The sequence below is a fragment of the Octopus bimaculoides genome, chromosome 20 (genome assembly GCF_046866305.1).
Source record: "Octopus bimaculoides isolate indiv1 chromosome 20, ASM4686630v1, whole genome shotgun sequence".
Taxonomy (NCBI): Eukaryota; Metazoa; Mollusca; class Cephalopoda; order Octopoda; family Octopodidae; genus Octopus; species Octopus bimaculoides.
This window is the reverse complement of record NC_142947.1, coordinates 7,872,649-7,888,967: the sequence shown is the minus strand read 5'-3', so window position 1 is coordinate 7,888,967 and position 16,319 is coordinate 7,872,649. Positions and strand designations below refer to the sequence as shown.

General features: G+C 37.4%; 1 protein-coding gene across 4 annotated transcripts in view; it reads left to right on the top strand.

Moving 5' to 3' along the window:
* Positions 1 to 16,319, top strand: part of LOC106869848 (uncharacterized) — a 202,785-nt gene that overhangs the window by 29,658 nt on the left and 156,808 nt on the right. For 2 of the 4 annotated variants that reach the window (XM_014915761.3, XM_052975037.2), the window contains exon 2: positions 12,569 to 14,187. The exons of the other annotated variants lie outside the window; for them this stretch is intronic. In XM_014915761.3, the coding sequence (XP_014771247.2) occupies positions 14,093 to 14,187 (95 nt within the window). In that variant the 5' untranslated portion in view covers positions 12,569 to 14,092. The remainder of the gene's footprint in view (positions 1 to 12,568; positions 14,188 to 16,319) is intronic. 4 annotated transcript variants of the gene reach the window in all.

The window sequence follows — 16,319 nt, the reverse complement described above, 5'->3', positions numbered from 1 at the left end:
CTGTAAGTGGATAATTATTGTTAGCAATTAGCATTGATACTTTGAAACGAAATTTTTTTTTTTTACAGAAATGCTATCTTCATATTTTCAAAAGTGGAAATCCTCCACAAAAATTCCCATTAAAAAGTTAAAAACAAAGACGGATGTGTGTGTGTTTGGGAGAAGAGGGGGGGGGGGGATTAAAAATTTGGAAATCTATATTTTTGAAAAAAAAAAAATCGTAATCTCTAGTGTTAAAAACAGGAATCTGAAAATATTTTGAATACCTCCCCCAAAAAAACAAAACAAAAAAAAACAAACTCATACAAACAAGAAAGCATGGGTACCTATTTGACACATCTGCTTGGATGTTACTGAACAGAGTCAATATTTACTTTTCAGTTTGTGATTGTACACTGAAAGAATACTACACACACACACACACACACACACACAGTGGGCTTTTATTCAATTTTCGCCTACCAAATTAAGCGACAAGGCATTGGGTCAACTCCGAGCTATGTTGTGGGAGGACTTAACCACAGAGCTGTGCTTGTAATGTGAGTGCGTGATGTGATTGCGTGTGATGTATGAGTCTGCATCTATACGATATGTGTGGTGTATCTGACTATATAATAGTGTGTGTGTGTGTGTGTGTGCCTGTGTTTGTATTTGATAGTATGTAAATGATATGTATGGTATGTGTGACTATATAATGGTGTGTGTGTAATGCATTGTCTGCATGTATGTGATTGTGTGTAATCTGTGTATAAGTGATATGTATGGTGTGTGTGTGACCATATAATGGTGAGTGTATTTGATATGTGTGTTTTTATTAAGCACAGATAACATGCGTTAAACAAACAAGAGACGCAAAATCCCAAACAAGGACACAAATTCCTCTTCATCAAATATTGACTGAAGTTCTACAATGTCGCAGATGTGTGTATGTCTTTATATCAGCATGGGGGAGAACTGGTCCCTTGAAACATAAACACCCAGAGGTACGTTAGGTCTGATGAACTAACATGGGTATTGACTTTGTAATTTATATGTGAGTGGAACATTGAAATAAACACAGGACCAACATATTGGATGTTCATATAACAATCTACCCCTTCCCTGTTGTCTGATGATGGAAGCTAGTTAAAGAACAGAGCTATTGGGGATTATATAGTATATTTAGAATATATTACTGGTCACAGGGAAATATTAGCTTGCCAGGAAATAGGTGTGGGTTGCTTACAAGAAGGCCGTAGAATTATACATCTAGCCATAAAATATCTGCCTCCATAAACTCTGTCTGACCCATGCAAGCATGGAAATGTGGATGTTAAAACAATGATGATACAGATACACACATGCATCTGCGTGTGCATGTATGTGTGGAAGAGAGAGAAAGAGAGAGCTGTGTAAAGTACGTACTTCTATAAGCCCCCCTCCCCTCCCCCATAATTTCAGTAAAACACTCAGAATTTCATCTATGATTCCATATTTAACAATGAAGTGTTTAAAATTATTGACCACATCAGCATCTTTCTACTTAACTATTTATAAATGTGTTGGAATAAAATTTAATGTGTAAGAAAGAGGTATGATGGTGAATATTTGTGACTAAGTGTTGATAGTTTGCATGTGACAGTGTGTGTGTGTGTTGATGAACTAGTTAAGATATTGGTCTACCATTTCAACAGTCTTAAGTTCAAGCCTTTTATTAGTCAGCCAGTAAACTGTAGTTAGGCAAAAACGCAACCTCAACTCACAGTTAACCTCATGTTTATCACTTTCTTCAACCTCCTTGTCTTGTTTTTTATGTTGCTTGACTAAATCCTTTCCAGTTTGTAGGCTTCTTATATCTCATTTATAGAGGATCTGTCCATTGTCTTTGACTGTGGCCATGCTGGGGCACTGCCTTGAAGGGTTTTAGTCAAACATTGATCCCAGGACATGTTTTTTTTTTTTTTAAGCCTAGTACTTATTCTATTGGTCTCTTTGCCAAATTGGCTAAGTTAAGGGGACATACACATACATGGCAGCCTTCTTTCAGTTTCCGCTTTGGTTGGCCCAAAGCTATAGTAGAAAACACTTCCCCAAAGTGCTACGCAGTGGGACTGAACTTGGAAATATATGGTTGGGAAGCAAGCTTCTTACCACACACGCATGTGTGTGTGTGTGTGTGTATATATATATATAGAGAGAGAGAGGGAGATATGTGTGTTTATATATATATATATATATTTATATAGTGTGTATATGTGTGTGTATAATGTATGTGTGTGAACCAATGCCAGCATGGATGATGGACATTAATAGATGATGAATGATGAGATATATATTGTCTCCCTCTCCCCCTTCTCTCTCTCTCTCTCTCTCTCTCTCTCCCTATATATATATATATATATATATATATATATATATACACATACATACATAGTGTGCTTGATACAAAGTCACAAGCTTTGAGAGAGTGTGGAATGTGGAGTAGAATGTCTGTCATGTTTAAGAAAAATGTAGTTTCAAGTCTCACAGGCAGCCTTCAACTTTTTCCATCCAAGGGTTCTTTAATCAAATATTTACATGCTATTATTTCTCTTACTTTATCTGCTTCACATTCCATCCACTAAAAAGGGTATTTATAATATATATATATATACATATATATATATATGTATGTCAATAAGGAAGAGAGAGGTGAGGTGAATGAGGGTTAGGCATTCACACACACACACACACACACACACACACACACACACACACACACATCTCCCAATATCTCACCACCCTACCAACCTTAGTGACACTTCACTTCACCCAAACTGTCAGTAAAAAGATCTCTGGAGAGGATTATATATCATAAACTAACAGACATTTGAGTGGTTGGCGTTAGGAAGGGCATCCAGCTGTAGAAACTCTGCCAAATCAGACTGGAGCCTGGTGTTGCCATCCGGTTTCACCAGTCCTCAGTCAAATCGTCCAACCCATGCTAGCATGGAAAGCGGACGTTAAACGATGATGATGATATATATACACACGCACATACTGCTGTGCTGTAAGAAGCTTGCTTCCTGATCACATGGTTCCAGGTTCAGTCTCACTGTGTGGTACCTTCAGCAAGTGACTTCTACTATAACCTTGAGCTGACCAAAGCATTGTGAACAGGTTTGGTAGACGGAAACTGAAAGAATCCCAATGTGTGTGTGTGTCTGTGTTTGTCCCGCACCATTGCTTGACAACCAGTGTTGGTGTGTTTACGTCCCCATAACTTAGCAGTTTGGTTAAAGAGACTGATAAAATAAGTATTGGGAGGGGGGTAAGAAAATAAGTACCCGGGGTGTGGGAGTGGCCACAGTCTCGTGACTGAGACAAGTAAAAGAGAAAAAGATATAGTTTTATGGGTAGGTATAATTGAGGTTGTAACAGCTCTTTTTTTTTAAATGTCTGTTAGTTTATGATATATAATCCTCTCCAGAGATCTTTTTACTGACAGTTTGGGTGAAGTGAAGTGTCACTAAGGTTGGTAGGGTGGTGAGATATTGGGAGATGTGTGTGTGTGTGTGTGTGTGTGTGTGTGTGTGTGTGTGTGTGTGTGTGTGTGTGTGTGTGTGAATGCCTAACCCTCATTCACCTCACCTCTCTCTTCCTTATTGACATACATATATATCTTTACTGCTTTCTCACCACCCAGCCATTTACACAACACTTCTGTAGTACCACAGTAGCTGGCTCTTCCAGCCACTTACACTGTCACATTCGGCTGTCTGTCTGTCTCCCCCACCCTGCCACACACACACATGCAGTGGTGGGGTGTGCTGCTACTTCCAATATTACTGAAGTCTCTAATTAGGTCTCACTTGGAGGCAAGGTACATTACATAGCTTCACTTATTGTAGGTTGATAGAGGGTACCTTGCATTGCTTCGATCAATCTACCACAAAGAAAAGACCCCCTCACATTGCTTACTTCAGTTTAGTTTATGTAAAGTAAAGTGATCTGCCACAAAAGTCTATCTTAAGCAAGACAACTTACTCTACTTGCCCTACATATATTTCGGTTAAACACAGCTTTTATACCTCGAAGTATCTTAGCAAAAACAAGCTTAAACATTCTCCAGTCAGTGAGAGATATGATATAGTTATATTTATCTTAGCTCCTTCTCTCACTATTTGCTTTACACATAATCTCTCTCTCTCTCTCTCCCCGCACACATTCTGTGTTTCCTTTATTATTATTTAGTCAATCAGATTGCGCCCCCCCCCCTCCTAGTATTTATATTATTTATCTCTCTCTGTCAAACTTCTCAGTCATGACATATAGACAGAATATAAATGCAACACTAGTTTTGGAGATAAATTTTAACAATAAAATCTTATATGGACACCAAAGGGTTATATGAACCCCTGTTGGGAACCACTGTTTTAAATTAACAATCATCACCCAATGGATACCATATAATTCAGAAAAATTTCAATACACACATACATAATTACAGTCATACATATAGTGACATGCTTGATGGATTGACATTTGGGACACATTCATACTGACGCAATGATCAATCACATTGAGAGTAAGATAAGAAAGTGATTAAAAATAGATGGATAAATTAGTTAATGATAGACGAATAGATTAAAAATAGGCAAAGATATTAAAAGTGGGCAATGAAAGAAATGAAAGATGGACAGTTGAAGAAATCAAAGATGGACAGTTAAAGAAATCAAAGATGGACAGTTAAAGAAATCAAAGATGGACAGTTGAGGAAATCAAAGATGGACAGTTGAAGAAATCAAAGATGGACAGTTGAAGAAATCAAAGATGGACAGTTGAAGAAATCAAAGATGGACAGTTGAAGAAATCAAAGATGGACAGTTGAAATCAGACAGAGGAAGAGACTAAAGATGGACAATTGAAGCGACTGAAGATGGACAATTGAAGTGACTGAAGATGGATGAATAAAAAGAATGTTGCAGAGAGATAATGGTAAAAATAGAAAGCAATGGAAAGTGATTGGAGAGATAAAGTTTGTATGTATAGTCACTCAGCTTGCCAGTAGTGTGTGTGTGTGTGTGTGTGTATCTGTTTGCATACACACACACACACGTATGCATATATTTAAATGTAATCTAGCAATGGCCATCCTGTATTTTTGTTAGCGATTACTTTATCTAATTTGTTCTTTAAGATCATAGGATGATATTTGGTTACTAATTCTAGGTGGTCAAGCAACCACATTATATGCCTATAAATGAACATTATATAATCATAAGAACAAGTACTAAATAGGCATCATATACAAAACCCATTGTCATTGCCAAATGTGCAATCTTTAAAGTAGCGCGCGCGTGAGTGTGCATGTATATATATATATATATATATATATATATATATATATATGAAGAGGAAATGTATAGACAGAAAGGCTACTTGTCCATGTTAAGGTCTCTGTTTTTAATTTCAACACTAGTCTGTATGAGAACATAATGGAAAATATTAGTAAAATGTCTGTATCATTCACTCTCTCTCTCTCTCTCTTGCATTCACTGTGTCTCATTTTCACTTTCTCTCATTGTATCTCTCTGTCTCTCTCCACCCCCTCACTCTCTCTCTCTCTCTCTCTCTCTCTCTCTCTCTCTCTCTCTCTCTTTCTTTCGTATCTAAAAATTTTGGTTAATGGCAGAAGATCAAATCAAGCTGATCTGAATTAGTTCATTCACTAAATAGAATCAATAAAGAAGCTGAATGCTTCAAAAGAAGTAAAACAAAATGAATAAATAGAAATAAAAAAAAAACCCTAAAACGAACCAAACCAGAAACTAGACAGACAAGTGTAGCCATAATGGAGATTATTTTTAGAAAATCTCTCTCACATACACACATGTATATATACACACACACACACACACACACACACACACACATAGAAATATATATATATATACACACACACACACACACACACACATATACATACACACATATGATATATATATATATATATATATGTATATATATATATATATAAGCTTCCAATTAAAGAAAAAGATGTAGTTGTAGCTTGTTTATATGGTTTGATCTAATTAGTAAAAGTAATGAGTATTCGAGACAGATTCATTGACAAATTCTGCCATTAGAGAATGTGTTGTTTCTCCAAAAGGAGAAAATCTGTTGAGAAATTAAAAATATTTGGTATTGTCACTTAGAAATGTGAAACATAGACCAAAAAGACATTATTTTAACCAAATGAAAACAGTTACATTTTTTAAATTCAGTTTTTGTCTGCTATGTTTTTTTTTTATTTGATGTGGTTCTCAGTGGTTGGTTTTTGTCTATATTAATGGTTTTATTGTTGTTAGAGTCAAGTAATTGTTTCATTTCATTTTTGTCTTTGAAACAATGAAAACATTCTAAACTTTATCACAACATTTGGTTTGTATACTTGGCTATTGTTTCTTGCTGACAACTGTTCTGTTGATGTGTGACATTGTAAAATTTAGTTGGAACAATTGGTTCCTTCCATGGAATTCATTTGCTTGAATTTGGAGATATTTAGGATTGATCTCAGAGACCATTATTTCTTCGTTGCCACTTACAGATTAGACTCTCTCAAAATTCATTTTATCTTCTTTGATCCTTTAGCATTTAAACCAGCCATATCAGGCCCAAATATTCTACCTGTTTTTTTTTTTGTCCAGACCAGATTCAGCCTCTCACATTTACCTTGCACAATATCATTCAAAGTATTAACAATCGAATCGTTGAAATCTTGAAACTACAAGATTCTGCACGATTAATTCAAAACAATGGAAATCAATAAGCTTTACAGTTGACACAGAGCAATCTGAATGCTAAAGAGTTAAATGAGACATTGTGGCATTTAGTAAAACAGAACCCTGGCTTACAATAAATACCATTATGATTTATATTCCACTACTTGGTGTGCTAGTGTTGCTAATACTACGTGTTTATGAGTAATTATTATCAAGATGACTCTACCAAAACACCAACCACCTGACCACATCACCACAACAATATTTTGTTGGAGGTGTTCTAATTTTATATTTAGTGGGTTGGTTTGACTTGGGGTATGATGAGTTAGCTTATATGCAGTGGAATGGGGGCCTCCAGCTGTGTTAAGCGATGTTTCTCAGGAACTGTGGATCTGTTCACTACATGTCATACGTCTGTTTAATTGTAGTTTGTATAGTGCATCAAGTACACTCATTAACGTGGTTGGTATTAGGAAGGGCATCCAACTGTAGAGACCAAACCGAAACAGACTCTGGAACTTGGTGTAGCCCCTGGTCTTATCAGCTCCTGTCAAACTGTCCAGCCCATGCCAGCATAGAAAATATGACTTAAATGATGATGATGGTCTGGAGTTACACCACAACATCCACTACCAACACCATCCATAGCATTCATTAGTACCAACACCACGAATAAATAAATGCGCGTGTGTGTGTTTCTAAAATTCACAGGATGCCATGAGAGAACTCTCCAGAGTTTTGTCAGAGGAGGAAGAGAAAATCATTTGCTTTGTTCTTAGTCCACAGTGTCTGGACATAACAGGTGAGGGGGGATGGCAGAGAGGTTGCTGTATAGGAATGTGAGGAAATCGGTTAGAGGAGGAGGGGAGAGAGAGAGAGTAGGAGGAGGGTTAAAGGAGTGGGAAGTTTAAAACAGGAAGGGAAGATAGTTTTTAAGAGAAAGTTGGGTGGTGTTGACCAGTTTCATGACTGAAACAAGAAGAATGTTAATAGCAATATTCACATTCATGGCAGTAAACACATCATCATCATCATCATCATCATCATCATCATCATCGTTTAACGTCCGCTTTCCATGCTAGCATGGGTTGGACGATTTGACTGAGGACTGGTGCAACCGGATGGCTACACCAGGCTCCATATAAACACATTTATTGATAATAGAACTGCAGATACATACACATATACACGGACAATGCAAGCAGTGGTATCCACTTGCCTGTTCTTATTTGCACTCATTCAAAATATTAAGACAGTGAGATGAAATAGAATTAAGGCAAAATAATTATGGAAGTATTTTTGATGGTGTCCAGAGATAAGCACAGGCTAGTGGGGTGGAGTTAGGAAGAAATGTTTGTTGGAGCCTAGGCTAGATGATGTTCGGAGTGTGATGTCCCATGGTGGATGGATATGCTGGATACTGAGATGGGATTGACTAGCTGTGTTGAAATGGTCACTCATGGGTTGGAGAATGTTATTAAAAAGTATTTATAAGAGCAATCACACACGCAACAGCCCTGTTTCACTAAAATATTGAAAGTACCAGAAAGCTTTCATCACTCTGATGTTGGCAGACATGCTGTTGAGAGTTTAGGGTGATTTGGTATTGGGATTTGGGCCAAGAGATTATTGGTGTAGGGACAGGTGTTGTGTATGTAAAAGTTAAAGACTCCTTTTGGTCACTAATGGCCATGGGGTTGCACCTAGAAAGTTCCTCTCCAAGGCACAAGTCTGGACAGGCTTGTTTATGGAAAGCCAGCAGTCGCCCATGCATACCAGTCTCTCCTCTCCGTGTCACTGTGTTTATCCAAGAGAAAGGCAAAGGCTGATACAACTTGGCACAGGTGACATCACAACTCATGTCTACAGCTGAGTGAACTGGAGCAACATGAAATAAAGTGTCTTGCTCAAGAATACAACTCACAGCCTGATTCATTTATATTTAGCATATTAGGAGTCCACTTTGGTGGTCATTCCTCTTAATTTTGTATGTATGTATGTATGTATGTATATATATATATATATATATATATATATATATATATATATATATATATACACACACACACACACACACACACACACACCTTCCGCCTTATTTTAATGTCTACTTTTCCATGTTTGCATGGGTGAGACAGAATTTGTTGCAGATTTTCTACAGCTAGATGCCCTTTCTGTCCTCAACCCTCACTTGTTTCCAAGCAAGGGAATATTTTCTTATACCTAAGCATATTTTTCATGAAAGACTGGAAATGACCGACACCACTTATACGACAGTGACACTCATTTACAACTATCACGTGAAATTAAGGCAAGGACAAACACACACACACACACATGCGTGCGTGTGCATATACGATGCGCTTCTTTCGGTTCCCATCTACCAAATCCACTCACAAGGCTTGGGTTGGCCTGGGGCTAAAGTAGAAGTGCCATGCAGTAGGACGGAACCGAAAACCATGTAATTTGGAAGCAAACTTCTTATCACACAGCCAAATTGGTTAGTGCAAGGGATGAAGCTTTCTAGATGCCATCTGTTGAGTGAGGTGACACCTACGTGGTGAGGACTGGTGCAGAGCTCTTTCTTTCTCTCCCTTTCTCTCTCTCCTCAACCGAGGACTTTGTCCTTAACATTTGAAACTCCTCTATCAGTGTCATACAAACTTTCCCAATAAATTCATGCTTTCCTGAAGCAACCTGCTATTGGACTGCCATGGATTCTAGTATTTGGCACAAAATATTGGAGTTCACATCTCGGCTGTGATGAAATGATTTAAACTCTCTCTCTCTCTCTCTCTCTTTATCATTGACATTTCACTGATATTTACAAGAAAATTTGATTCTTTCTCTAATGGTAGTGGTGGTAATGTGGTGTTGGTGTGATGGTAGTGGTGGAGGTAGTGTAAAAGGTGTGAGTGTGGTGGTGGTGGTGGTATGATGTGTGATGGCAGTTGTGTCTTGGTGTTGATGCAAGTGTTGTTAACTCTTGTTATTCATCACTTTTTTGTGTGCTTTAATACAGTCACATTACTAACTGTTACCATGGTAACAAATACAGCACTACTACTGGTACAGTCACATCAGTTTAGTGATGTGACTGTATCACATCACTAAACCTGCATGCTGGATGAAATGCTTAGCAGTATTTTGCCCGTCGCTATATTCTGAGTTCAAATTCTGCCGAGGTTGACTTTGCCTTTCATCCTTTTGGGGTCGATAAATTAAGTACCAGTGAAACACTGGGGTCGATGTAATCAACTAGTCCCCTCCCCACAAATCTGAGGCCTTGTGCCTCCAGTAGAAAGGATTATTAAAAAGCAATTTTGTTCCAATATGACATTTTCTCAACTACTTTTATTATCCAAATGTCTTCTTTCATTTCAAAATCAGTAATTAACGCTGCCATTAATGTTTCTTATCTCTGCCAATTGTTCCAACATTCCAACTGGAATAGATTAACACACATACACACACACACACACTGCAGCTTTTATTTGTTTGTCTCATTAGTAATGATAATAACAATAATTTTTGTCGTTGCTTTTACATGCTAATTTAATTAGCACAGATATTTCTCTTCAGGTTTGGTGACAACAAGTTCCCTCAAATTTCAATCTTTTGTAGGATTCTTGCAGAATGCAGGATGACACTTTTCTGTAAGTTGACAATGCACGTCTCAATTCCAATATCCTTCAGCCTTGTAGGCAGCAGTTTGGGTGTTGAGCTAAGTGCACCAATTACCTCAGAAACATTTCTCATCTTAGTCTTACACAATCTTTTCATCTCGCTGGTTTAGGACTGGGTTCTTCCTTGTTTCTTGGTATCCACTCTATCATCATATAGTTTTTCAAAGTCTATAGTACCATATTGTTTTTTTCCCCTTCATCCTCTATGATCTTCTTTGGTCTCCTTGCTTTATTAGTATGGTCAGTCTCTATAGAGAAATCCCATAAAATCTTGTAATTATTATTCTTCATCACAGCTTCTGACTTGTGTTCATACCACTTTATTGTCATTTTGAATCCTTACACTTAGCTAACATCTCAATGCACTCTTTTACTGACTCAGCCATGCTTGCATTTATATTCTTTTTGTGCTAGCTTACAGCACTCAGATGTTTAATACATTTGTCTCTTTTACCACGCCTTCTATGCTTATTATTATTATTATTATGGCAAGCTGGCAGAATTGTTAGCAAGCCAGGCAAAAATGCTTAGTAGCATTTCATCTGTGCTAGCTTACAGCACTCACTCTTAATTATGAAGCTAAAATTGGAAATTCAGGCATTTACAGCCTCCACCATTGTAGTCAAGTTGTTAGAAATGTTGCTTCACAATCATGAAGTCTAGGGTTCAATCCCATTGCAAAGCATTATGGGCAAGTGTCTTTGAGCACGGACCCAAATGACATTGGGTAAATGGAAACTGCATGGAAGCCTGTCAGACTGGACTATAGCTGGAATTCAAAGGCGTCGCACTAATTCTGGTTGGAGAATATATTAACGGAATACATATCTGGAATTCTCAGTCATTTAGGTGCTAGCTAGTTCCATGAGTAGGTAGTTTGGTTGATCAAAGCTGAAGAACTGCCATATAAAGCACAGTTGTGTGTGCGTGTGTGTGTATGTATTTAAAGGTGAAAAGCTAGTGTGTATAAATGTGTATATATGTACTAAAGATAGTGTGTTTGTGCATGTGTGTGTTCTATTTTAATTAAAGCAAAATAATTAATAATACTTCCTAATATCAGTTGACAAGGCCACAGAGTGTTGTGGAGAGGTGGGGGTATATTTAATTATATCATGATGTGATTGTTGATAATTATCAACCCCCTGGAAGGTTAAAAGGTGAAGTTGGCCTTGGCAAGAAATGAACTCTTGGTCATGGAAGAATGTAACTAAATACCAAAAGATATATTGTCTGGTGTTCTTACTGATTCTATCTGCCAATAATGTCTCTAATTAAAGCCACTATCAGAGTTGACTGAACTGATTCCAATCTTGAAATATTCCTGGTAACAAATGGACATGGCTTGCTGGTTGGAACCAGTTGAAGTGAGATGTATCAACATGAAGTATTTCTATAATGTTTTTTCTTGTCCTTGGATAACCTCCTGGATCCTGAGTCTGAGAGTTTGATTCCATTATATGGCATCTTGGGCAAGTGTCTTTGACCAATGCTTCAGGTTGACGGAGACTATTGACGTCCAGTTGATGAACTTATTGTGATTCAAAGCTCCAGCTTTGCAAACCACTTCATCGCATAGATTATGTTTGTGAGTTACATTAAGGTTACATGTCTGTGGAATACTCAGTCACTTACATGCAAATTCAAGTAGTTCCATTGATGTGGCAATTGGAATATGCTGTGTCAAAACCAACAACATCCATTTACCTGTATACTTTACATATACACACACATACACACCCAACATGCACACACAAACCTAACATGCACAAAAACCCAACACACATACACACTTGTATATATTTGCGTACACATACATATATATATATATATACATGTATATAAAGTAACCTCTGCATATATATGTGTGTGTGTGTCTAAGTAAAACAGAAAAGTGGGAACAGCATGGAAGTATGCTTAAAGACTATTTTCTTTTTCTTTAAACATACTTCCATGCTGTTTCTACTTTTACTTTTTACCTATAACCTTTGATTTGTATGAATTCTTAACCCCCTTTTCAACTATATATATCTGTATATAATATATATATATATAATATATATATTATATTATATCATATATTATATGAATTATATGAAAAAAAAAAAAAAAAAATTTATTTTATGATTTTAATTTCAGACCACTCAAGAAATTCAATTCCACAAAGTCGTTTCTCTCAAAATGTGGAATCATGGTTTACTTTTGCCGTTGCACTCTCTGATCTTATTGACCATCACCCAATGGGGCCATTCAATGACCATACCAGCCCATTACTACCACCATGACTGCAGGACTGTGCAGGAAATGTCCAGAAAAATTGACCGACCTATTAATATTTGAGTAACTCTCTGAACATCCACTTCTCAAAAGAAGTGATGTAAATACACAAAACTGATAGAACTGTGACTGGTATAGTTATGACTGGAATAGACATGTCATTACCTTGTTTATGACCACTGCAGAGTTATGATTCTATAAAGATTTGTAACTGTGGTACAACTTAATTAGTATCAAGTGCCTCTCTCTGAATGATATCATTAATTCGTTCATCTGACATTACTTCACTCAGCTAATATCATTACTTCACTCGGCTGATATCATTGCTCCACTCGGCTGATATCATTGCTCCACTCGGCTGATATCATTGCTTCACTCGGCTGATATCATTGCTTCACTCGGCTGATATCATTGCTTCACTCGGCTGATATCATTGCTTCACTCGGCTGATATCATTGCTTCACTCGGCTGATATCATTGCTTAACTCGGCTGATATCATTGCTTCACTCGGCTGATATCATTGCTTCACTCGGCAAATATCATTGCTTCACTCGGCAGATATCATTGCTTCATTCAGCTAATATCACTGCTTCACTTGGCTGGCATAGCTTCTTCACTCCCTCAGCTGACTTTGAATGTTCCACTCACCAAAAGTTAGTTATCAGAGATTTCGTGTTGACATTATATTTATAAATATATGTGTGTGAAGAATATAGTGAGCAGCTGTGGGGGCTTTTATGTCTATGTATGTAAAAGTATGTATATGTATGTATATATGTATGTGTATGTACATTCCCATTTAGCTGAAAGATTAATTACTTACGAGGCAGCCAGCTGGAGTCAGTGAGTTTAATGTTGTTACAAAGTGAAACAACACCGAAACAATGTTTAAATATTGTCATTTCCTTTGTTGAATGTCACATGTTGGCTTTTACATTATAATAATAATAATGAGGCAAGGAGGCCTGTGTGGAGGAGGAGGAGGAGGCTTGTTTTATCACCAACCTTTCACATCGTCTGCACAATGATTCTTTAGCGCACTCACACAAAATAGCCACCCCTTTACTGGGGTTTACAAGCAACTATCATTTCTAGAAACTTCTTTCTCCACCCCCCACTTCCTTCATTTGGACAGGCATAATGAAGAGCGTTTAGAAATTTGTCACCTTCTTTGCTCAAGGAAAAACTGAAAGCCCTTTTAAGGTCACAGGTCACCCTTAAAAATACTGCGTAGTTTGGACCTAAGATTCTTCATCTGCTGCCAACTTGCTAAAAACAACTGTTCAACGTTACCAAACTGAAGGAAGAAGGAGTTTCTAGAAAACAGAACAACGAACAAATTCAAGTTTTGTCCAAGTTAGCTTTAGCCAAACAAATTAGTGAGAATGTTTGATGTCCAAAACATCTATGGTACCCCACAGATCACCCGTAAACAACAGCAATCACTGAGGCCACGTCGAATGACACTCATTGATCTCAGGTACATATACAGAATGTTTTGATTTAGCATGGAGACTAATCATTAACCCAGTCTTGCAGCCAGTGTACCACATGGTTAAAATTAACAATTGTTTTGACTGACTTTTATTATACGATCCCGTTAACCCTTTACTAATTGTGCCACGATTATGGAAACTGTTATTTCTTACTAACTATTATTGTTTGCCTGCATAAATCATCTTCATTCAGTTTTCATATTCATTTATTCCATAAATAATATTTTTTGATACAGAAAAGCAGACCTTGAACCAACGGTAACCATCATTTCATGCATTAAACATCTTGTTTCTATTTGTAATTTCCACTGCATATCATTCAAGCATGTTAGGTGATATCTTATCATATCACACAGCATGATAGGCAATATTTTGTGACCATATCACACAAATTGTTAGGTGATACCTTGTGACCATATCACACAACTTGTTAGGTGATATCTTGTGACCATATCACACAACTTGTTAGGTGATACCTTGTGACCATATCACACAACTTGTTAGGTGATATCTTGTGACCATATCACACAACTTGTTAGGTGATATCTTGTGACTATATTATGCACATTAGGTGATATCTTGTAACTATATCACACAGCATGTGAAGTGACATCATGTGATCATATCACACAGCATGTTTGATATTTTGTGACTACTGATTACCATCAACATTAATACTGACCATAGTTATTGTTATGATTATTATATGAACAAAGTTCTTCTAACTTGGTGACAATTAACACGTTAATACAATATTCATATTGTTCAGCTCCGTCTCTGAAAGAGGAGGGTTAGGCGGAAGCTGGTGCAATGGTTTACAACTTTACTGCTCAGTCGCATTAGCTGCAGTTTCAAACTTATTCCACTGCACCTTGAGCAAGTGTCAAATAAAAATACCTGCTGGTATTTATTTTGTGCAAGTTGAGTTGATGTGAGGTAAGTTAATATTTCCCCTTGATCTGAGATGTTTTTTCAGGGAAGATTGAACGCAGCATGCATGACGGTGACACTTGTTTACGACTATCATGCAATGTCAAAGCAAGGAGGCAGTAACTAACACACACACCCATCCACCCACACACACATACATACCCATCCACCCATACTTACATACACACATACACACCCATACAGACATACACCTAAGATGAGCTTCTTTCAGTTTTTGCCTACCAAATCACAAGGCTTTGGTTGACCTGGGGCTATAGAAGAAGACACTTGCATAAGGTGTCATGCAGTGAAACAGAACTGAAAACCATGTGGTTGGGAAGCAAATTTCCTATCACACAGCCATACAAGCCCACACACACACACACACATCCTACACATACAAAATGTCCTACACACACACACACACATACAATGTTCTACACACGCACACCCACATAAATGTTTTACACACACACACACAATGTCCTACACACATAAAATGTCCCACACATGCACACATACCCACATAAATGACCTACACACACACACACACACACATCTAAAATGTCCTACTCACATGTATACAACCCTATATACAGGGTTCCCCTCTTATTAACCTACTTTACTCTAGTGGTATGTTACGGTAAGTAATCTGACACTGTTGATTGGACACACACACACATACATTCATACAATCACAAGTACATAATTATAGATATGCGCACACATGTGTATGCAGACATGCATCCACACACACACACACATACCTACACAGGCTTTAATGATATTGGAAAGTGATAGAAAGATAGTAATATCTTCGCCACCCTCACCCTGGCCTCCTACTGTTACACCCCCCCTCCTACCCTCAGCCTACTCTCCCTTTATGTATTTTTCAACTGAATATTCCTGTCTTTTAGCTGTGTCTGGGGCCACCACCACCACAATTAATAATAACCCTTTCTGCTATAGGAACAAGGCCTGAAATTTTGGGGGAGGAGACTAGTCGATTACAACTGGTACTTAATCTATCGACCCCAAATGGATGAAAGGCAAAGTAAGCCTTGGTGGAATTTGAACTCAGAACATAAAGACAGGCGAAATGCCACAAAGCTAATTCATTTAAAAGCTAATCCATTGAAATCTTGTACACAAAATATTCTCAATTAGTTAAAATTTGTTTTAGTTT